A 23,633-nucleotide genomic window follows, 5' to 3' on the forward strand; every position below is an offset into this window, starting at 1 on the left:
TTGCATTTAAACCATTGAGAAGATAGGTTACCAGAGTACGATCTGTTATTGGAGCATCAACGTTGGCTAGGCGATCAGAGAGAGACTTCAGTTTTTGCGAGTAAGTCTCGATCGTGAGATCACCAATCTCCGTAGTACGCAGCTCATTGTCAAGTTGGATCGCCCGCGCCTCTTTGTTATTGCGGAACTTGTTCTCAATACGAACCCAAGTCTCTCGTGCCGTACCACCAGATTCGAAAGTACTCTTGAATAAGTCTTTACCCAAGGTTCCATAGATCCAAAGCTTTACTAAGCCATCCTTTTTGTTCCATTGAACATCATTGTCACCATCGGGAAGGGAGGTTCCATCAATGTGACCTGCAACATCAAACGTGAGACAATGCATTGAGAAGAGCTCACGCCAGGCATCATAGTTGTGGTCATCGAGATCAAGGATCAATGGTATGTGTGTCTTGATGTTAGTCACACCAAAAGCACGATCAACGTGTGGAACGTGTGGAGCAGCCATGATTGAGATGTTGCAGAAGTAAGAGAAAGGATGATAGAAAGAGAGAGATGAGAACGATGAGAGAGTAGAGAAGAAAAAAGAAAGTAGAGGAAGCGATGTTTTAGGTCTAAGAGCGTTCAAGCTCTGATACCATGAAAATTGAGGTAATTCCCTTGCTGGGATCGTTCTCATTCATTGACCATAAATAGTCATGGTTGTTACAATCAGTTAACCTTTACAGAGATTTTAGGAACTGAGTATCTACTCTTGCGGGATATACAGAATATGTCAAAGAATATTGGGGGTGATTGGTTGAGTTGTAACTTTAGAAATTTACTTTAGAATTTTGTCTGTAGGATTTTTTGATTTAGCTTTAAGAGCTGTACCTTTAAAATTTCCTACAGCCAAAAAGATGGAGCTTTAGAAAATAAGACTTTTACAGCTAGTTTTTTTTGTTTTTTGGCTGTAGCTTTAATTTTTTGGTTGTAGCTTTAAAAAGTAATGTAAAGCATGATTGGTGATTTTAAAGCTGTAGATAAAAATTAAAGCTAAAGTCACTTGCTAAATCCCAACCAATCACCCCCATTCTTGTTATCTAATAGATTTACATTTAATTGTAGGTCAGTCGATAAAGGAAATTAACAATATTGAATATTCCTATTATAATACTATCACATAAATGAAAATATCAATTGTTGAATTAAATTTATTTTTTACAAACCATATTTCTAAGAGAAATTATCTGGGATAGCATCTTTTAAGTTTTTGTTACAAAATAGTCTTCAATGAAGAAAATACCCAAAATAAGTTTTATTGAAGGGTTAACTAATCTAGACTTAAGGTTTAGAGTTAAGGAGTGGAGTTTTGGGGGTAGAGTTTCAAATTTTAAAAAATAAATATTAAAATTTTCAAAATAAAAAAGCTATTTTAGTTATTTTCTTTCTTGAGAACTATTTTTGTGACAAAAACTTAAAAATGTTACTCGTGAGAATTGCCATGTATGTAATACATTTCATTATAAAATAAAAGTATGAATATTCCTTGATCCGCCATAAAGGAAAAATAGAATATCCTACTATATAAAAGAAACTAAATTCTAGCCTTTTTAGAGGTGCCACATGAGCAAAATAATCCTCACCTATCAAACTGCCATGTCACTTGAAAAAAAACTATTGGCTATGCTCCTTGATTTATATCACGTAACATCACTGAATATTCCACTCGGACCAATCCGAACGCTATAAAACCAAAGAAAAATATATAATAGGCTGCAAAAATAATTGTCGGTGGGCCAGGTAAAGAAAAATCTCGCAGCCCAAAAATATTTTCATCCAAAAAGAATGAGAAATAGATGTCATTTAGAAAATAATTAACTAACATACAACTTTTGATATTTCTAGAAATTTCAAATTTGTAACTGCTAATTTATTAATAGAATCATATATCTATATTAAATTATGTTCTATTTTTAATCATTAGACTTCAAGGGTAAATAAATTATTAATTTATAATATATATAGTTCATAACTTTATATTGTAGTTATAAATAAAGAGAAAATAACCGGGGAGGATGAAGAAGCTCATGTAAAATTATGTAATTAAAATGGTAAAATGGTGAGTATGATGAGATGAATCTAAAAAAATTTGCTGTACAAATTATGGTGCTTTCTTCGTCTACTATAATGATTTAAAATAAAATATATATTCACATAAATAAGTCAATATTCATTGTTTTTTTTTGTAAGATGTTAAGATTATCATTTTCTGAAAAGTTACACTGTTGTTTTTAAACAACTTATTACAGCAAGGAAACAAAAATAACCAACAACAACTCAAGGTAAAAAAAGCATTAAAGAGGTCTTATACAAGAAAGATAAAAAGAAGTAGAGAAGAGGAGAAAGACGAACTTGCCGGGTAAGAGAGGAGACGGTCACGCATCATACGGTCGAGAGAGGCAAGGATGGCTGATGAAGGTGAGGAGACAGCTGTGAACACACGAGCATTACGCTCTTTCCACAGCAGGTAGATGGCTGACTGAAAGTGGAGCTTGATGACTGGAGTAGCATGCACATTTGCGTTGACGGGAGGTTGATTGATCCAGGCTGCAATAGAGTGTAGATCAGCCGGAGGAGAAATCCAAACTTCAGCAGCAAAAGGCTCCCATATCAAGCGAGAAAAAGAGCACTCAAAGAAGAGATGATGGTGAGTCTCTATTTCCAGATTACAAAGGACGCACGTTCCTGAGACATTCAACCCCCAACGCCTCAAGCGATCCTTGGTTGCCAGTCTTCTCCGCAAAGCCAGCCATGATATAAACGCATTACATGGAATATGTTCCTTGAACCAAATAGTCTTGTGCCAATATTTGTTGTTGATAGTGTTTATATTCTTTTCTGACATTAGTATCCATATTTTTTAGTAAACTGATCCAAAGAGATTAGTTTGTGGAGCTAACCAAACGAGGATTATAGTGTTTACTTTGGAAAAAGTAATAGGTTGAATGATAGATGGCGTGCGTGCTTTTTTACATGGAAATCTGCACATATATTAAAATTGTAAGATTTGAATCATAGAGAAATATAGTGTATATGACTGAAGTTGGTCCATTCCGAAACTTAAGGTGGCTAAAATTCTTCTTTGTCAAAATGCATAGATGTGAATCTTATATGAATAGAGTTTTTCATTGCTTATAGCAGTGTAATAAACTTCGTGTGTAAAGGAGAAGAAATGTTATATAAGTGAAAACAAAAATTATGATTTTTTTTGTGCCTATAGGCTCTTCGCAATTTGAAGAAGAAAGAACATATTATGTGAAAATCTTTGGCTCGGTCAAATTTTATCCAGTTGTTTATAAAATTGTTGTTGTCTGATTCATGTAATTTTTCAGTGTTGATTTAAAAGTCCAAAAAACCCATCTATACTAACTTTTTGATATATTTTTCTGTGATTTGAATTTAAAAAGAGATAAAACTTTTGATAAGTTATGTAAACTCAGAGCAAGTATTTAGCTTTAGAAAGCATTTACATGTTTCAAACTTATAATATATACATATATAATGTTTAAAATTATGCATATAAAACCTGTGTAAAATGTGCATGAATATAATTCTCCATCTACAACAAGAAAAATGAAAAATTATAAACATATAAATTTAAATTAAGAAAAACTAACATTGGAAAAACAAGAAATTAATGTAAAAGAGAAAAAACGACAAATAATATTATAAATAAAATAAATTTATAAGATACAATCCGCGCGAAGCGCGGAAAAAATCTCTAGTAACCTATAAAATGGTTTGAAAGATCTTTACTTAGACTAATCTTTTTCAACAACTACTTACTCATACCATATATATATAGCATCATTCATACGGTTTTTTTAAATCTATTCATATTCACCAAAACAAATAAAACATAAACAAATAAAATATATTCATCGACTTCACTTTTTTATTAAAGATGTAAAACCACTTAAAACTGAATGAAGAGTTTAAGTGAAATTGTTTATTTCTAGAAACAAAACACCAACTACGAAGAAAAATCACTTGAATTTTCTTAGAAGATGAATAAGCAAGTCCTAATTTTTTTTTACACAATTCTTAAAATGTATCTTTTTATATAATAGTACTGTATTTAATTTTGTGTCCAGAAGGTTAAATTCCATGCTTATGCAAGGAGAAAATATATGTTTCGACCAACAAACCTTCAACATAGAATGTAACACTTTCAAGCTTTTGTGCAGATAGCAACTTCCATATAAAGTGACAATTTGAAACAATAAACTAAATTATTGTATTCACACGATAGAATTTTTTAAAATGTAATAATATACAATTAGTTATATGGAAAATGTTAAAATATATATCACCAATTATAAAAAGTAAATATTTATTTTTGGAAAGGGTTAAGAATTTAACCGGTGTGAGATATCACATTGTTCGGGGAACTCTAGATAAAGAAAACAAACACCCACACGGACGTGTAATACAAAAAAAAACTATGATACATATTATTAATTGATGCAGAAGAAAATTTTACTTATTAGGAAAGATTAAAAAAACTCGATTAATTGATAAATGTAAAATATAGACGAATCTATATAGAAGATGTTCATCTTGTATGATAAGTTCGTTCTTAGTTTCCTCTACTTGACGGCGAGGTTTATGCACTTCATATATGCTAACCAACGTCCTCCAGGCTCCATCTACAGATAATTGATGCTCTTCAACTGTACGTATACTATATGCACTTTTTGACAGTTAGTAGAAATCACTTTTATAGAAACTCAAAATATATTATTATTATGTGTGATACAAAAAAAAACTATGATACATATTATTACTTGATGCAAAAGAAAATTTAACTTAAGAAAGACTAAAAGAAAAACTCGATTGATAAATGTAAAATATCCATACCCGAATCTATATAGGAGTATTACTTCAGTAAGATTCATTAAATAAATTTTGGGGGTCTTTCATATCGAAAACTTGCTATATCCATTCGATATGCTTTCTATAAAAGGAACACTAGTTTCAAGTGACCGTACCTGTCTCACGATCAGTGCATCTCTTTTCTCCGACACAATATTTTCGTCTCCCATAGAAAATTGTAACATTTCCTTCATTAATTCTCCCACTTTCCCTTTCAAGTTCCCCTAGAAAAATTATCATATATCTTCACTTTCCCATTTTGTTTTCCCGGAACCCTAGATTTATTTCACATATATACGCCCTAATCAAGCTCACGATCCAATATAACTAACAAACAATGGAGGCAGAGAACGATGAGGCCACTAAGGGACATGACAATACGTTTAGCTTACATAGTATTTTATTCATCGTCCAAGTCTCAGCCGGCCTAGCCTTCGCTGGTTACTGCGGTTACCCGGCGATTGTAAATGTACTTGAAGGATTCAAACTTTGGTTCGATTGGTTCCGTTTGGTTCTAAGAAACCTTTTCTTCATTTTTATCATCCTTAACGCTCTCATCGCCTCCATATACTTTACTTTCCTCAAAGCCACCGAGAAAAAGAAACCGAGTCTCCGTGATGAATATATCACCGCCGTACCATCCGACGTCCGTTCTTCGCCGGAGCAGTCTTTTTCCCCGATGGAGGTTGGAGATTATGGAGGTGGTGGTGGTGGTGGACATTATAATAACTCTTGTTACCCGGAGAGTGTGCAGCAGTTTCAATCGGTTAATACGGTTGAGGAGAGCAGCTGTTGTGAACGAGTGGTGATGGAGACGAACTCCAAGAGTTACAAGAGGATGATGAGCTCGGAGAAGAAGATGAAGAAGACGAGGTCTTCGACGACGGTGGAGTATCATCAAAGGATGGAATCGGAGAGAGTGATGAAAACGGCGTCGTGCAGGTCGTCGCGGGACATGATGGATGAGTTGAGCAACGAGGAGTTTCGTATGACGATTGAGACTTTTCTCATGGAGAAGAAGATGATATATCACTGGCAAAACGGCGTCGTTGATGACCGGCAAAACGGTGGCCCTCAGCTGCAATACGGCGACGCTGACCAGTGTCATAACGGTGTTCCTCAATTGCAAAACGGCGTCCCTTATCACTGGAAATACGGTTTCCCTCAGTTTCAAAACGGCGCCGTTCACCAGTGGCAAAACGGTTTCCCTCAGTTGCAAAACGGAGGCGTTCACCAGTGGCAAAACGGTTATCCTCAGTTGCAAGGGCAGCCTGATAACGATGAGACTGGTCGTAGGCTCGTGGGTGGTTCTGGCTCTACTAGTAGTCATGGTCCGCACTTGGCTATTTTGGATTAGAGCGAGGCGACTATGTAGAAGTAACAAGAAAATTATTCTGAATTTGATTCTCTTATATCTTTGGAAATTTTGAATTTTTCGAGACTTTTATAGTTTTTTATTGTAGTTTATGTTTCAAATTTTAATTTTGGTTGTTTTTTATGGCCAGTAATTAATGATGTATTACTAATACAAATGATGCTCCTATAAATTTCTGTCACACCGAATGAAAGGTTGGCACTTTTTGACATAAAAACTCATTAACTGGACGTTCCATATAATATAGTCGTTATACAAATAAGATGCAAGCGAGCAAGAATGTGAAGACAATTTGAGTAAAAAACAATGTTTAGCAAAAATGTGTGCCACTCTATTTGCGTCTTGAAGGATCCTCATACTCTGTTTGGAGGATGCCACTTATTGACTAGTTAGGGGTCAAAATGGTTATATAATATTTTGTTTACTCAGCACGCCAGCCAAATTGCTCCATCTATTTTGTTTTCAAAGTTCAAACTAGCCACTATATATTTTGCTAATGGATACCGTTTGAAAGATTAAGCCATCAGTACTGTGAAAATTTTAAAATTAATCATGTTCGTTATTATCAAAAAAATTTGAATCTTTTTCATAGTTGATTCGATGCATGAATATAAAAAGGATAGAGCATACGCTTAAATTTAACAATGGACATATATATCAGTTATTTAAAATATATGGTTCCACTAATTAGCTTGAGTAGTATTAGAGCATCTATGGACAAGTCTCTCAAAGTTTGTCTTCATATTATTTTATTAATAAGTTAGATAAATAACTAAATTTCAAAAATTAAACTAAATTTCAGTGGATACAAGATGGACAAAATAGCTTTGCAGTTTCTAAAAAATATTGAAAAGTCTCTTAAAAAAGAAGGTTTTTCTTTGTCTTCTTCTCTCTTACTTTTTTTTTCTTTTTTTTTACTGTCTTTTTTATTATTTTATCTAGATAGAAACTCATCTAAAAGAGCATCATTGACGCATGTTCTTAAAAACTTAAACGACGAACTAAGTTTATTTTTCTGACAAACATATGTTAAAACATATGCTTTTAAAAAAAAAATCACACATTTTTTATTCTTGAAGCAAATGACATTACATATAATTCATTAAATAAAAGGTACTAAATCATGTCATTGTAGGTCCAAATACATGTAAAAAGCCTAGGTTTTTTTTTTGACTAACAAAAAAAAAAGCCTAGGTTATAACATGATGATCAACTCATTCTCACGAGCGAAACAATAATAAGAGCGTACCGAGGGGAGCTTACGTACAAGTATTCCCCCACTATCTTTGCGTACCTTTCAAAAAGTTCGTCCATCACGTTTTGACCAAATGTAGGTTCAAGCATCGGCTCTACCACGGCTCGTATTGTCTTAGCCACTCGTCGTCCACTAGCTAGGGATTCGGACTTGGAGCGTACTATGTCATAGCTCTTCTCGCTGATACTCTCACCTTCCCAGTCAACTGGACTTATATCAAGTCGATCAATCGAAAAAGAACCTTCTTTCTCTATCGCTATTTTCAACTCTTCGGAGCTCGCAGCATAGTAAGGAGCGTTAAAAGCATCGATATTCTCTTCTTCAATGATACCCTTTAGATGAAGAACATAAAAGGAACCTTTTAGAAATGAGTTATTATATTGAGTATTATGTGTTGATCCAATAATCTTAAAGGTTGGCTATTAGCCTATTATCATTCGTCCAAGAATCCAAGATCTTGTTGGAGCAGACCCAAGATATACATTAGTTTGATCAAATATCTAAAAAGTTTAGGAACTAATCTTGAATGGGCTTTGAGAAAAATTCAGGGTACATAATTGAGATATAAAGTGATTTTCGTCATCAGTCTAGATTTCTAGTATAGTTTGGATGTATTTTGTTATATTTGCTACTGTTTGGCACTACCAAACAAAACGTATATGGTATCAAAACTGTGTATATGATATATATCAGTTGACATAAATTGGCTAAACTGAAACATTTGAGACTACTCACAAATTTGGAAAAGCACACATGGGGCCACATTACCAGGATAACTTAACTGGTCAAGTAACGTGCCACGGTCAGATCCCTATAGAGTAATATGGGCCATATATATCTAAAAGACTAGATACATGTTGGTTATAATTATATGTAAACATATTTGCAACACCATACCTCATTGGCCATGGACATAAGCGCTTGAGCTAGGAGCTCCCACTGAAAGCAAGCTTCTTCGGTTGTAGGATCCGTTGAGCTTCTACCAAGAAACGATAAAACCATTCGGCCTCCAGGAACCAACTCCTCGGATCGCGATCTCAGAAACGCCGAGAAATCGGTTTGGAACTGAAGAGCATAGGCCTTTTGTGCACTCTCAGGACTTGTCTTCGATATGTATATCTTCCCCCTGTTGTCTAGATTAGTTGTTAAGACCACCCCATCTTCGTTGTTCATCTCACCACATGGAACCTTGTATATGGATGATAATTTCATTTGTTAGCCTGTACCGATGACCATAGTGTAATATTTATAAGAAATGAAACAGTGATTTTCTAGTGTGCTGTGTGATGTGTCATATGTGATCAACCACTAGGTTTTTCCGTAATTTTTTTATTTTTTTGGTTTCTCGAATAAGAAAGATTCCCACGCACTAGATTTCTCTTAATAAAAGGTATATTAGTTGCGTAAATATTTTCCCGGTGCTGTATCGTGAAAGCTGTTTCTTACTATAGATATTTATTAAATAGAATAGTTAATTGTAACTACAATTATCCATTCTTAATACTCTTTCATTTTTGCAAATAATGTGATTTTGACACTTTTCATACAAATTAATAAAATGGTCGAAATGTATTTATATATTATATTTGAAATAAAAATATTTATTTATAAGATCAATATATTTTGTAATTAATATTAAACTTAAAATAAATATGAATGGAATAGAAATCCTAAAATAACACCCTCTGTGTAACAAAAAAGTGGCAAAATGATTATCTTGTGGAAAAGAGAGTAGTATATTAGATTTAAGTATTTAACAATTCAATGTTCAGAATGTAAGTTGGCAAATGGCATTAATTTTTTTTTGAAGAAACTAGTTATTTAACACATACTCGTAAATATCATATATATTCATAAGTAAAATTCGCATAGAGAAACAGAAACCACACCTGAGACAGCCAGTGTAAACTAGACGAAGAATGAACAAAGTGAAGGCTCCTGCGAGGAAACAAACGCCCGTAGAAAGATCCAGGAACCGCCGACACAAAACACGGTCCTCCTCCCCGCTGAAAACCTAAAGCCGCCTTATTACTATTTTCTTTCTTCTTAAGCCGGTCGTAAAAATCTGGCAAAGACGCAAATATGTAGTTGAAGTCATTGCTAGGAAGGTCGTTGAGAGAGACTCTTAGCTCAGGGACAGGACGGTGGAGGTCAGGACACAAGTTTTGGATTGTGTCTACGATATTGGAGATGGACAATAGACTGTTGGGACCGGAGGAGCAGCCTAAGTCGGCGATCCCAAAGCTCGAAATTTCAGAACTGCTCATCATTAGCTTCTTCAAGGTCTCGTCCAATACTCTTCTGCCTTGAGATATTATGTTGCTCTGCGAGTTACATAAACATTGTCCACATGTGTTGTTAAAATTTTTGGTCTAGAACCAAAATAAATATATAAATATAGATGGATTTTGATATGACAATATATACTCTACATATATAGTGTACACATGACTACTATGAATATTTTTTATATAAAACTTCAACCTGAGCGGTGGAGTTTTTGGCATAACTTGTTTCACCGTTTCCTTTGTTCATGTGGAGAATTCGCATTACTTCCATTTCTCTCTCTAGATCTATGTCTCTTTCTAAGGCAGAAGGTTAATGAAGATAATAAGTGATGTTGGCTCGGTATATATAAGGCAATAGGGTAAGTGTGGTAAGAGAGCAGTTCTATAACAGCCACAACCACATGCATCTTATGTACGTTGAGTTTATCTCTTAATAGTGTTCTCTTCTTACGAATATCCTTTAAATGAAAAATTGTTCAAGGTGATTTGAAAGCATGTGCGGTTACAAGTCATTCTAGATTAAAAGAAATTAGTAATATAATATAATTTTATTTATTATTCCTAGTTATATACTTTTCAGGTGATTTAGAATATATTCACTCCAATATTCATTCATTCAGATTAAAGTTGCTACGTTTGGATACGGTACGGTTAAACTTGGTTGTTGTTATGTTTTGGGATAATATGGATGAAATCAAATACTTCACTTTTAATTAATGGTACGTGAACGAAAAGGAAAACTAAATTGTATTGAAAAAAACTATTCAATCTTGTGTTAGTTTGGTTAAAGGATAGATTCTTATTAACCACATGTGATTTCATAGACATACTATACCGGAAAAAGATCGTATACATTTTTAATCCGTATGCACAGGTAAGAAGTACGTACGTAGCGAGAACAATGGCCAAAAACAACTTCATTGGTGCCCTCTTATGGAATTTATGAAAACAATAAGGCAAAAAGATAAATATAATATTTAAGCAAAAAAAAAAAGATAAATATAATATTAATTGGGTCTTTTGAAAATTAAGAAACACCCACTCAAGGAAATTGGTCTTTTTAGGTTGGGTTCACTTATTTGTTCTTCTCTTACTCTTACGTACAAGTACATATATAATAGTGATCGATAATAATAATTAAGGGACCTAATCTTTGTGTGTTGTGTTCCTTAGTATACATATTAATTGTACGGTAATCTACTAGGTACTCTTGATATAAATATCAATCTAATAACCCAAGTCGAATGTAAAATCATGTAATTTTGTATCGGCCGAATTGTGGAGAAAATATAAGAAATGAAGGATATTTTCAATTTACACGGTCGATGGTGTTAAAAGTGAAAAGTTTTCATAACCTTAAGGAAAACTGAATTAGATGAGAGTCATTTTTAATGTTCAAATATATACCCAAGAACATATGCGTGAAGCATAACAAAAAGTGCTCTATTTGGTATATTTTGGTTATGGAAACGTTTTGTATTTGTTAGGTCTACAAAATTTAAAGACTTTTCTATTATCGATGAATTGTTAGGTAGGACTGATTAATAATATTAACTAAGTTCCAAAACAATATATTTCGAGTAATAGTGTATTAACAGACAATTATAAACTACAGTTAACTGATTGATTTCAAGTTTTTAACTGACGGCCCTGAGGATTTGTCTAGATCGACTGCATGCTACAGTTAAACTTATATTGTATTATTAAAATCGGTTTTGTCTTTTCGAGTATTTAAGGCAGGCAAGAAAAAACCAGTTTAGTTCACTTCACATGTCTTTTGTCTTGTATGTGCGTTTATGGTCCCATATTTACGTATAAATTGTGTTAGTTAGGGCTTAGTAATGTCAACATATAAGACGTACCAACCGATTGAGCTTGTTAAGAACTCGTCTAATCAACACAGCCACAACTCAGTGCTCTGAAATACACGATATCAATCAGTTTAGGCATATAAAGGTCTCAAATCTAAAAATATTATTAATATAGACCGAATGAAGACCCGGATCAAAATATATATGAATTGATTTATTTTCCTTGGACCCCATATGGCATACGATTCGTGGAACATCATATATTTTCAAAGATGACATTCGAATCATTCCTTAAGACAAATATATGTGAGAAAGCATTACTAATTTTGTCACGTTTTTTACCTGTCCCACAGTAAAGAGACGGTCTATGGTATTCAGGTATGGTATCTAAGAACGAATTTATATAGTATCGAAACTAAGAGTAATATATTTTATCTATTGATTTCTTGCAAGCAAAATATCAAGCTACTTTTCAATCGTTTCCAAACGTATATTTTAATTTCATAATTAAACTATTAAAGAAAAAATAAATAAACAAGTTTCGGTGAACCACGTGGGATTTGCTGCCAAGCAATTTTCCAACGCGAATAGATTGCCAAATGAGGTAGTAATTTCACGTGTACATTCTGCTTCACGTTCTGACGATGAGCCTCTTTCTCGTTATATATAATTCGTATTCTTTAATCTAATTTAAATTCTTACTTTTGTTGAGCCGTGTTTCTTTTTATGTTAACATGTCTTATAAGTCTCTTTTTATACCATGTATTTGTTAAATTGTCTTAAATCAATATTACAGATATACATCTATTTAAATAAATATTAGAAAGTAGATTTTAAAAAATATGATTGATAAAATATATCCATTCACATGATTAACAGTTATCATATGCTGTTTTAGGGGAGAACTATAAACTTGTTGAGACTTCATAAAATAAAAAGTCCCAAATAAAAACAAGGATGATTTTGTTTAAACTGGTTTAATTTAAAGCATTTAATTATTTATTCATATTTGAATACGTCATAAATGATAAAGCTACCTTTCGAAGTCGATTATAGATTATTCGGAAAGAAAGGACACTAGTCTAACTCAGTGTTTGCTAATTGCTTACTTGTTTGGTTAGTTCGACGAGAAAAGAAAAACTATCAAAGAATTGGTAAAACATGTATCAGGCATAATTTAGTTTGATTGAGAATTTTTTTCTTAACTAAAAAAAAAATTTCAAATAGGAACCAACATTTTTTGAATCCAAATATGAACTAAATTATAAAGTACTCTGAATAAAATAAATTTATTTACCAGATATGCAAACCTAATAAATCAAACAAAATATATAATTCAAACTGAACTAGCCAAAATCTAGATCTTTTTTTTTCTTCAAAACATTTATGCCATTTAACCGGTTCTATTAACCCTTGATTTCAAGATAATTTGTTGTTACAAATTTCCCTTTTATTTATTTGTAAATTTTCGTGCTCTATTGATGAATGATCACAGTCAGAATAAAAAACATTGTAATAAACCCCTAACAACTCAAATTCCAAAAGATATAGTTTTACAAAGTTGAACGATGACAAACTTGCACTCTTGTCCTGTCCAACTTTGTTTGGACTCTAGTATTAATCTAACGATCATACAAATCATAGCTTGCTTTGTCAAAAGATCCGCAATAAGATTATAAGATGAATGAATTAAAGTAAAAAGTTGGTAAGAAGTAAAAAAAATGGCGTATTTTTTTTCTTTGTACAAGCACCTGCCCGACCTCTAAAAATAAACTGGAAGCTAAGAGCCAATACAGACTACTTATGGGAGCGAGGGAGCAATCATTGAAGGAATTTTCCGCAAGCTTCCATTTTCTTTGTAAATAAGAATGTGTTTTCTTATTCTTTTTCTATAGTAGATTGCCTTCAGATTAAAAAAAAAAAATCTATTAGATGATCCTAATATCTAACAGTGGAGTACAAAATAATAGACATAAATGTACTGTTATATGGCAAGTGAATCCAACCATTGTGTTCCAAACTTTAGTTAGCTAGCTCTTGTAATCATAGTGCAAAATCTCTTAATCAGGAACCAAATTCCTTGTACTAAACAAAACCTCACTCTTAATTTTTAAACTTTTGTCGATACAAAGGCGTCGCCTCATAAAAAGAAAAAGAAAAGAAAGAAAATGCATCTTTTGATTGATTTTATTGTGGTTGGAAAAAAAATCAGGCTTAAGTTTGGTTTAAATTAGAGAGAGACTCCACATAACCTAATTAATACATATCTTGTTATGTCAAACCATGTTGTTCTATATCAAGATTCCATTCACACTTTTGTTGTCGTTCTGCTCAGCCTAATTTGATGTATCGCAACTCATAGCAAAAAAACGAGTGTTGTGTGGCATTGTGATGGATGATTCGTTATTGTTAGGGAGAATTGTACTATCCTATTACAATTAAAAGAGGTTAACAAACTGTACCAGAAACTTGCGACGAGTCCTTTGTTTGGTCATATCAACATGTGGATTGTCGATGAGTCCCACTTTTAACATGCAGGACCATACATTATGCAATCCATGTCACAAATCACTTTATTTTATTTTTGTTCTTTTCCTTTAGTTTTTACTTTTGAACTTTCAATACAGAATCCATAGTTGCAACACCAATAATTCACACAATTCAATAGTATCATCATGCAGACTTTGATTATTCAAAAAAAAAACTTGGATTAAACTAAAATCTCACTGCAAGTTTCTTCTTATCTTATATACATAAAAATCCACTGCAACCTTTGCTTTCAGACCTATAGTAAATGTTCCATGATCTAATTAACTCGCATCTCTTCACCAGCAGAACTTCTTTTTTTTTTTTTTACCAGCAGAACTTCTTTCTCTGTATCATATGCTCGATCATTAAAACATAGATATTAAAATGGAGTTGGAGAAAAGTTAACTGCAAATAGAGACTAACCTTGTACTTAGCTTCCTCTTGCCTGTCTATGTAACCCAAAAGTTCTTCTTGCTTCATTAAGGCCTCGTGTAATGCCTGCTCAATACAGATATTATGTCATTACAAGGTACATAATGACTTATTATCAACATCATTGAGAGTTTTAGAACCAGCCCATTAGATGCTTTATGCTTATACCTTTTTTGTGTTGATAAGCTCTGCTTCTAGTGCATCCACGCGATAAACCGCAGCATTGAGCAACTCCTCTTTCTCATGAGGCATCTCGGATTTCCTCAAGTGGAGGGTTTCTATCTGTTTCTCGAGATCCCCTAGCCTGCTTACAACAGAGGACATGATGACTCTTTCATCGATAGTACTTGGACGAGAAGGCGAAGGAGGACGAGATTCCCTTGCATTTGGTTCATCACACAGCTCATCTCTAGCGCTTGAGGGAATCAACTGTGAGTGCCTTATAGTCTGTGGCAGAGTCAGAGAAGCGAATAGTGCCAAAATGTTCATGAAGAACATAGTTAGCCACCTCCAGATATGATTAACCGTTTCTATTCTCTCCAAACCTGATGTATATTCAGGACCTGTAACACATTCCATTATATCATTATATGTCTTAACATTTTAGAAATATAACAATTTAGTTTCCAGTCTTACCTTTGGAAACATTTGTAATCATCTCTTGGGACTGCCAAGCAACATCCACAACTTTGTCCACCATTGGCACACAGTCTTCATACTCGGATAAAACACTAGGACTTGCTTTACCGTTGGCCTTGATCTAAAACGAAAGCATAATCAGCATGTCAGGTCAGGTCAAGAAATAAAAAATTCTACGTTTTTTTCATGCAACTTGAACGCTTACATTTTCAGAAACAGGAGTTAACTTAGGTACATGATTATAAATATTTGTTTTTGGTGAAGACAACTCTTCTACTTCAGACCCTGACTCTGCTGTTGATGTGTCACTAGCTTTCATCTGAACCAAGATAGGATATTACTATTACAGTCGGATAAACTTTATGTTCCAGATACCAAAAAAGATTAGACAACCCTTACCCCATAATATGTTTGCTTATGAGATGGAGATATTTGAGCACCAGCATGCCTACAGAACGTCCCACCACTGCGACCCATCTGCATGAAGGCTAAGAAAATCATTAGAATGATCATATAAGCATATAACAAAAACATAATGAACAATCAAGAAACAATCACTCCACCTTTAGTATCTCAGGGTCCTTCCACGGCCCTTTATCAGATCTCATACAGCCTCCCTGATCAGCACAAGTGCAAGTACCACCGAGAAAATCTGGCAGCTGACTGAAAAATAATTAAACATGTTCAGATGATACAATTATATTATGGAGATATATGATAAGGAAACAAAACACTTAAAGACTCTTAAGACTCCCTACCTTGCATCAACCACCTCAAGTAATTTGTTCTGGTACTTGTTTCCAAGCACCTATTAGGACAACGTTGATGTAATTAATTATTCCACAAGGAAAAATAAAATGTTGTAGCTATGTAGAAACAAAGGCTTTAAGTTACATCTATCTTGGAGACAGTCTTTGGATCAAGAAACGACTTCACCGTGCCCCAAAGTAGCTTAAAACCAGGCCCAGCATTAATGATGAACATACGGTGAAGTGTCTTGCACATATGTCATAACAAATGTGTTAGTAAACTATGCTCAAAAACAGGCTTTTGCTTATAAGAAAGTGAATGGCAGGAGTAGAGCTATTACCTCAGGATAGTTATCATTATCAATCTTTTGAAGCTGGGTGATAAGATCCCTAGCAGATTTAGTAAAATTCTTTAATCCCACGCCTTGGACATCAAGAATTGTGGTACTGGAGTCAACGTGTCTCTTAGCAGCGATGCAGCAAGCAGGAAACTTGATGGTGACAGTTTTCTCAAACTCTTTAACATGATATCTCAGGTATCTTTCCAATGTAGTGACTTGCAAGAGTTTGCACGGGTCGACTCTTCCCAATCTTTCAATGTAAACAGGTCTTCCTTCCTTGTCTACACCATGGTATCCCTGAGGGTAGTATTTGAGTACTTGATCCAGTTCAGGAAACTCAAAGTCCTGCCAAGTAAAGAAACCCAGTCAGCAAACTAATATATTTCCACGTCACCCAACAAATGAAAATTAACAAAACCTTGTGGTACCTCCAAAAGGGTGTCTGTACCAAAGTCCTTTCTCCATTGGATCATGTTAGCCCACATTAACTTTGCTTTTCCAAGATCGAATCTCCTAGCATACAAGAATCTACAGAAAGAAGACACGTCATGAAACACATATGCATGATCTCATCATCCACATAAACGTTAGTACAACAAGAAATACATGGATTCACATGATTATTATAGGGAAAGAAAAAAAAGGGACCTCAACATCATGTGATAATCATCAAGATTTGGAGGAAGCAAATCATCAGAGATGAGTGACTGTCTGAACTCAGAGACATATCGCAACTCCTCAACATCATGTATGTCTTCAAAGGTAAGAGATGGAGTCCGATCGATGCTTCTTCCCTTGCTTGGTCTCCTCTTCCTGCTCAGAGAACGTCTTAGTTTGCTAGAAGCCTTTGACGCTTTCTTCTTGAAGATTCCGATTCTAGTCTTCTTCTCATCCTCTGAAACTTCGAAATCTGACTTCCGTTCTCTTCTCTCATCAGTGCTGGAGAAACCTTCAAAACCTTGAAAGACAAACAATTCAAGATTCATATTAAAAAAAAATAATACAATTGAGAAAAGTAAAAAAGATGTAATCTTCACTCTCTAGACATATTACAACCGATAATAGTTATTGTAAACCCCTATGGAACTTGGTAAACAGAAGACGATGAAGAGAAGGACTTACAGGGTATTGTGAAACGATCAAGAGGACCAGACATGATGAGAACGGATCGAAGTTGAAGAGTCGACGAGCCTTGACAATTCGGAAGAAAGAGAGAAAGCAGAGAGATAGTGAAACGGTAGATGAAGAATTTACTGAGGAAATTTAAGTTTTTCTTTGGGTGCAGTTATGATATTTAATTAAATGTGAAATAAATGTTATTTCCATGGCCGCCGGAAATACAAAGAAATCTCTGCCATCAATGTTTGAATATTGTCTCTTCTCTTCCCTTTCGTCTGCCTCTTCGTTTCTTTTTGATATTTTTAAAATTATTTGTTACAATCCAACAGCGGTTCGTTTTGTAATTATTATTTGATTCAGACATCAAAGACACGTGTGAAGCTCTTGGCGGGAACCCACTTCTGTTCGATTATGACTTGTTTTTGTTTTTTTAAATTATTTTTTCAGAATCTTTTGAAGTTTGGCTTTTGCATTAAAATAATCTGCCTGTAGGCGTCAAATAATTTTTTTAATAGTATAATTAAAGCAAATAATTTTTTGGAAGCACCATATCGAATTGGTTAAGGTTTAAAAATTTTTACACCCAGATTTGGAGTTCAAAGCCCAGACTATGCAATTTATTGCAGATTATAGAAAATCCAGGTTTTAAGTTCCAGAGAGAACGATTTATTAAACAATTATGCAGACTACAGAGGAAAAGCTTGCAAGGGATCTTCAACATGGTGCAAGTAAATCTGGTTAAGAATAGATTTTCATAGGACGGCTCAGGTGATGCAGTTAGACGTAGGTCTTCATAAGACAGATAGTATTATCGGTTGTCGAATCGTCTATCTAATATTTCCTATATCATAATTGTAAGATCATAATAAATCAGTGTTAAAAAAAAAAAAATTTTAAAGATACTTTATTTTTATGTTGATAATTATACGTGCGGTCCTACTTCCGGTAATCCGGAATCTGCAATAATGCGCTAAGGACAAATTGACAAAAACGAAATCATTCAAGTAAGACTTATTCATTAAAAATATTAATCTAATCAGAGTTGGCTTTACTTTCCGATACGAGGGATGATCAATGCATGATTATGTACACACCACTGATTGGTTTCACACGATAACACTACATACAAGATTTCATATTTTGTCTTTATCTTCGGGAACTTACTAACGTGCACAAGTGTAGATAGAGATCAAGTATTCTCCATCACACGAACGAAAGAGATTATTTCTTCTGCAATTTGCGAGCGTCCATTTCCATCACTTTGATCGCAGCTTCTAGCAATGGCTTCTTTATTATTTACATATTTATATAAATGTTTTTGTCTCCGAACTGCTCTGCAGTAAAAGAAACAAACACATAACATAAATTACTAGTTTTAGTTTGCCTATAAAAGCCACAAAGTAGACTGAGCTTTTATTTCTCTACCATAACTGTGAGTCGATCATGTGTATTTCTTTAGTTTGCGTTTTGCTTGAAACTGGCCAAGCTTGTCTCTCCACTCAGCTGCAACATCCATTGAAACCACACACAATACAGGCAATTTAAATAAATAAACAGAACCAAGATCACCAGATTAAAAAAAAAAGATTTTGAAATGGGAGAGTTCAGGCAGAGGGCGAGACTAAAGTTACCTGCTTCATCATAACGTTCTTCATTAACGGCTTGCATCATGTTGTTCAAGAGATCAAACTCTTTTGTATCAAGACAAGGCTGACCATTTGGCCTAACACAAGTAGGAAAAACACAAACGTTTTTAGTTAAGTTCGTAATTGTCAACGTTGTTCCGACTAATTTCACTAGCGACATAGAATTAATTACCGGTCTAGTTCAGTATATAATAAACCATCAGAAGCAGGTGTTTGCTTTGATAGCTTTCCAGACTCAATGACTCTCATTCCATCACTATAAGCTAGAAACTTGTTCACTTGGACAGGTACCTAAAGAGTGAGGAGCCACACCATTTCTCAAGATTGATTAAAGATGATCCCCATGGAGAGAACTCTCTATGTGATTGTTCCCTTTAATATAACTATAATACCTTGCATCTGACAGCTATATTAATAGCATCTGAAGGACGAAGATCAAAGCTGACGCAATCCGACTTATCACCCACCTGCAAATCCCCATTCAAAAGCAGCCTTAGCATAAGAAATGGAAATGAGACACTAAATGGAAGATGCATTTTGTAGACTAGAAGTTGCAAACCTTTGAAAGGAATAACTGTGCGTAATACGCCTCATGAACTCTCGTGGTAACTCTAACAAGCCTAACCTGCAGGGAAAGTTGGTTACTTTCTTCATAATATAAGAATTTGTATTAAAAAAAAAAGAAGGGTGAGAGGAAGAAGCATAAGGCTTTACCTCGTAACCCATTTTATCTACCATCTCCATCACCACTTCATACATAGTTGGCCTTGCCTACACAAATCAATCCCTATGTTAATAACTCTCACACAGAAGCTGGAGATAATAATATACAAAAACGTACTATTTTCACATTTGTCATTGCTGCCATAAGTAACACACTTGGCATCTCCACTGCAATTCAAACCCAATAGAAAAGAGGAGGAGATTCAAAAACACAGGAAATAAATAGAAATACTCTAACAAAAATGAACCTTAGATCACATACAGACGATGATAGGAAGGAGAAGACCAGTTCCATCTTCCATCTTCAGCACAATAGCAGAGTGTGGAGCATAGCTAGGAAGATTCCCACCCTGAGGATTATTGTGGACACATCGAAGTTGCCTACCGTCTCTCATCTTCACCATGAACCCATCTGGTCCACTTCTTACCTCAACTAATAAAAAAACACCAAGAAGACATCAGTGATTAAAATCAACATATAAAAAAAAAAAGATAAGATTTAACCGAGATTCACCAGCTTCAAGTACACTAGACTTGACATAATCTTCATCATTCTCGTTGAAATTCTCTGCTGTGCTCCCAGTACCATCAGAGTGCGAGCTGAAAAGACACCGTATACCCTTACACCTCCGCACCATCAGAGTGACTGAAGCAACCTGGGACTTGACGTTTCTGGTCGGATTACCCCAAAACTGGTTCCTGAGAAGCCTAGGTCTCGAAACAGAGCAGTTGACAAGTGAAGCAGACACACCCAATTGTCTAGGACGAACACTAGGGCAAACGATCTGTGCTTGAAGCGACCTCATCTTCGTCGACACATAAAAAATGAAAACTTTTTTTTAGAATCAAACGTTACCAAATATCTCTTGATTCTCAAATAGAAACTTCTTTAACTCAAAATTCTATATACAAATTACTGATCCGACACAAGAATATGAATTAATCTCGTAGCTGGATCTGTGCGATGAACATATAAATCGAAATACCAGAAAGAGTTTGGATTCTTACCTTAAAATTTCGTAAGATTCAATTGGATGATTCAACAGATGACTAAAGGAAAGTATCCTGCACATTGCACAGACAGATCAACGAAGGATAAAATAAGAAAGATATTTTTATCGCCTCATTTGACGAATTTGCCCTTTTTAGTAATTGCTTGCATTTTTTTTGCTTTTGTTCGTGGAGAGGGGTAGAAACGAGATTTCTTGTTAGCTGTGATGACGCGGAGGGTAACTCGTGAAATACTGACAAGTCATCAAGTAACAGTCGCCGAATAATTATCCCTGAATGGATGTCACGTGTGCGGCGCTCGTGTCAGTATGGTTGGATAAGGTTGTTTGGATAATATTAGATTTAGAGATGAGAGTGACATTAGTGGACTGTTTCGTATCCTCGAAAGTCAATGTCAACAAATTCGGCTTTAGGCCCATTTAGATAGTAATTGGCCCAAATGTTATAGGTTTTAATGGCTTCAGCTTCGCTACAACAGTACTACCATATGTGAAGTCCGTACCGAGGAGTGAGCAGTGCCCTGCGGAGGTTTCTGGAGGCGGGAGGCGAATTCAGAAATACAGTTTGCATGATATTTACAAGGGATAATTTGTCCAAAAACAAAAGAAGACATTGAAACTAATAAAGTATCAAAAATAGTAAAAAGGGGAAATGGCTTGGTTACATAGAAAGATGGATTTGTCAAAGCTATCCTTCCACAAAACGATCTTTCTATAGTATAGGGCGCAGTCAAGTACAATTAGAATCTTCCAACATCTAGCTAAGTAAAAGAAGAATTAGAAAATATATTGGATTAGATTTCTAAAGTATATCTCGTTCAGAGAAAATGACCAGTGCTCTCCAGCATGTGTAACTTTCTCCACTCACATTCTGACACATAAGGCTTTCACAGAAAAAAAAAAATCCGACGAAGAGATTACATCAAAAATACACACAATTTGGGGTAATGAAAAACTTGTACTGTTCAGAAAACATTGGGCGTCTATAAATGGAGGTGTCTGGTCTGTTAAGCTCAAAAAAACTCAGAGAAAATTGTAGAGATTAAATCCAAAGAAAGGTTAGCTTCATATTTAGTTTTTATGTTTTCAATCTCCACGACAATCTCAAACAAGATCACGTGTTCTCTCTCTTGAAGTTCATCATCTTTAGTTTTTCGGCATCCGAATTTTTTTTGGATCACTTAGACAATCAAGACTAGCATCTCATCTCACCTCCAGAAGCATAGAATTTCATTTGAAGCCAGAAATTGGATCTCGTTACCCTCACAGAGATGGATATAATAATATGATAGTTAGCTAGCTAATAAAATTTATTCATGGCTAAATAAAAAAATTATACAACCAATTGTTTGTTTAGCCGGGTAAATTTCTTTAGAAATCAAAGTGGTACAAGATGTGTTTAGATAATTTTGAACACATATGTGAGCACAAAATATGATATAACATAAGTATCAAATAAGTCTGGCCACCTAACAAATATATGTTTTTGTCTATTAATTTTCTTAGCGATCTACTAAATTTTCTTTGATGTAAACAATATAAAAATACAAAATACAAAATTATGTATGCCGGCTAACTCAACTATTTTCCCGTCTAATATATTTTCAAACTAGTAAACTTTTTTATACAATTCTAAAGAAGCAATCAAGTAAAGTATCTTTCCGTCCTAAAAAAGAGTGAGAGAGTGAAATTTCTGATAGGTTGGGAAGACTTTAACTAGTAACCACATTTTAATCCATAATCCGTTTATGAATATTATTAACCGGCCAACAACGTTATGAATCGTGTCTATTATATTACATAACCACCTACTATTTGGTTTATTAACAATGCACCAACAAGTTGACGTGGCTTCCCTAAGATAGAAGAAATATTCATCTCCATACATGATGCATGTTTGTAGACAAAATCACTTTATTTTTCTCACCTAATACTTTTGTAATGCTGGAAAAAATTTCTTGAAACAAACATAAAGAACCAATCAAGTAAAGTAAATAATTGTTATTGACGTACATAACAGTATTTCAAAACATTTATAACCAAAAAAAGTTAAGAGTACAAACGGTGGAGTTTCATAACTCTCTAACTAAACACTTATAAATACTACCAGAAAAGCATATACTAGACATCAGATTATTTCTAGTTCGATAGGATTGAAAACCATTGCTTAAAACCTATCTATGGTCTCACTCTCTTCTGAGCATGTCTCCTTCTTTATTACATACACTGTTTTGACTATGTTGGTTCCTACTTTGATCCACCCAAATGTCTGCTGAAGCATCCACATTTTCCACGGTTTTATTATTCGTTCCAACTGTAGTAGATTGTTGTAGAGAAGGTATATTAGACTATGTTAAATCTTTAAGACATTGGCTCCTACAAAGTTTGTAAAAAGACATAAAGTTAAGTAAATGGCTTAATATGACATGATGGTAACAAGTTGGTTATATGAAGTTTAACCTTAAAAATTAGAAATATCATTTGTAAATTTTGTTAGACAAACTGACTAACATGTAAATAATTGCGATTATTATAGTACATGTTGGTGTGCAACCGGCTAAAATTTTATGTGTCCTTTTAAACATATTATTAGCTTCACCAAAATGAAATATAAATATTTGAAAATGTTATTATCCGGATAAAACATTCACAACTCAGCTAAGAATACTCTTAGATATAAAAAGAATGATTAGATGGCTAACTAAACACATAACAAGAAAGTCATTCCCTGAAACAAAAGCAAATAAAATTGAAGCACAAGATGTCAAGAAACTCTTGTGGAATCTACCCAAAATACTA

General features: G+C 34.2%; 4 protein-coding genes across 7 annotated transcripts; 1 reads left to right on the forward strand and 3 right to left on the reverse strand.

Moving 5' to 3' along the window:
- The first annotated feature begins 5,254 nt into the window (after nt 1–5,254).
- On the forward strand, nt 5,255–6,274 carry BNAA06G13790D. Its single transcript, XM_013789868.2, has one exon. The coding sequence runs from the start codon at nt 5,255–5,257 to the stop codon at nt 6,272–6,274; it is 1,020 nt and encodes a 339-aa protein (XP_013645322.2).
- A 1,060-nt stretch (nt 6,275–7,334) lies between these two features.
- Nucleotides 7,335–10,182, reverse strand: LOC106351453 (jasmonate O-methyltransferase). Its single transcript, XM_013791253.3, has 4 exons — nt 10,032–10,182; nt 9,437–9,871; nt 8,445–8,735; nt 7,335–7,879 (listed from the first exon to the last, which is right to left on the reverse strand). Exons 1-4 carry the CDS (start codon nt 10,104–10,106, stop codon nt 7,502–7,504), a joined length of 1,179 nt encoding a protein of 392 aa, XP_013646707.1. The 5' UTR covers nt 10,107–10,182; the 3' UTR covers nt 7,335–7,501.
- A 4,023-nt stretch (nt 10,183–14,205) lies between these two features.
- On the reverse strand, nt 14,206–17,764 carry LOC106346947 (phosphatidylinositol/phosphatidylcholine transfer protein SFH4). 2 transcript variants are annotated; one of them, XM_013786423.3, is made up of 13 exons: nt 17,459–17,764; nt 16,985–17,294; nt 16,765–16,864; nt 16,337–16,681; nt 16,141–16,242; nt 16,005–16,054; nt 15,810–15,909; nt 15,646–15,723; nt 15,452–15,565; nt 15,244–15,367; nt 14,776–15,170; nt 14,599–14,673; nt 14,206–14,520 (listed from the first exon to the last, which is right to left on the reverse strand). In XM_013786423.3, the coding sequence occupies exons 1-13, from the start codon at nt 17,490–17,492 to the stop codon at nt 14,500–14,502; spliced, it is 1,848 nt and encodes a 615-aa protein (XP_013641877.1). In that variant the 5' UTR covers nt 17,493–17,764; the 3' UTR covers nt 14,206–14,499. The 2 variants fall into 2 exon arrangements, with proteins under 2 accessions (XP_013641877.1, XP_048638458.1); XM_048782501.1 differs by having other exon boundaries at nt 14,206–14,492; nt 17,459–17,760.
- Nucleotides 17,765–18,451: 687 nt separating this feature from the next.
- Nucleotides 18,452–21,069, reverse strand: LOC106346946 (bifunctional nuclease 2). Of its 3 annotated transcripts, none has more exons than XM_013786422.3 (11): nt 20,833–21,069; nt 20,339–20,630; nt 20,087–20,257; nt 19,943–19,992; nt 19,816–19,872; nt 19,661–19,726; nt 19,494–19,568; nt 19,274–19,392; nt 19,087–19,178; nt 18,881–18,958; nt 18,452–18,784 (listed from the first exon to the last, which is right to left on the reverse strand). In XM_013786422.3, exons 2-10 carry the CDS (start codon nt 20,628–20,630, stop codon nt 18,897–18,899), a joined length of 984 nt encoding a protein of 327 aa, XP_013641876.1. In that variant the 5' UTR covers nt 20,833–21,069; the 3' UTR covers nt 18,452–18,784; nt 18,881–18,896. The 3 variants fall into 3 exon arrangements, with proteins under 3 accessions (XP_013641876.1, XP_013641873.1, XP_022543021.1); XM_013786419.3 differs by having other exon boundaries at nt 18,452–18,789; XM_022687300.2 differs by having other exon boundaries at nt 18,452–18,789; nt 20,339–20,636; nt 20,833–20,996.
- Between the last annotated feature and the right edge of the window lie 2,564 nt (nt 21,070–23,633).

Source organism: Brassica napus, chromosome A6, assembly GCF_020379485.1.
Source record: "Brassica napus cultivar Da-Ae chromosome A6, Da-Ae, whole genome shotgun sequence".
Classification (NCBI taxonomy): domain Eukaryota; kingdom Viridiplantae; phylum Streptophyta; class Magnoliopsida; order Brassicales; family Brassicaceae; genus Brassica; species Brassica napus.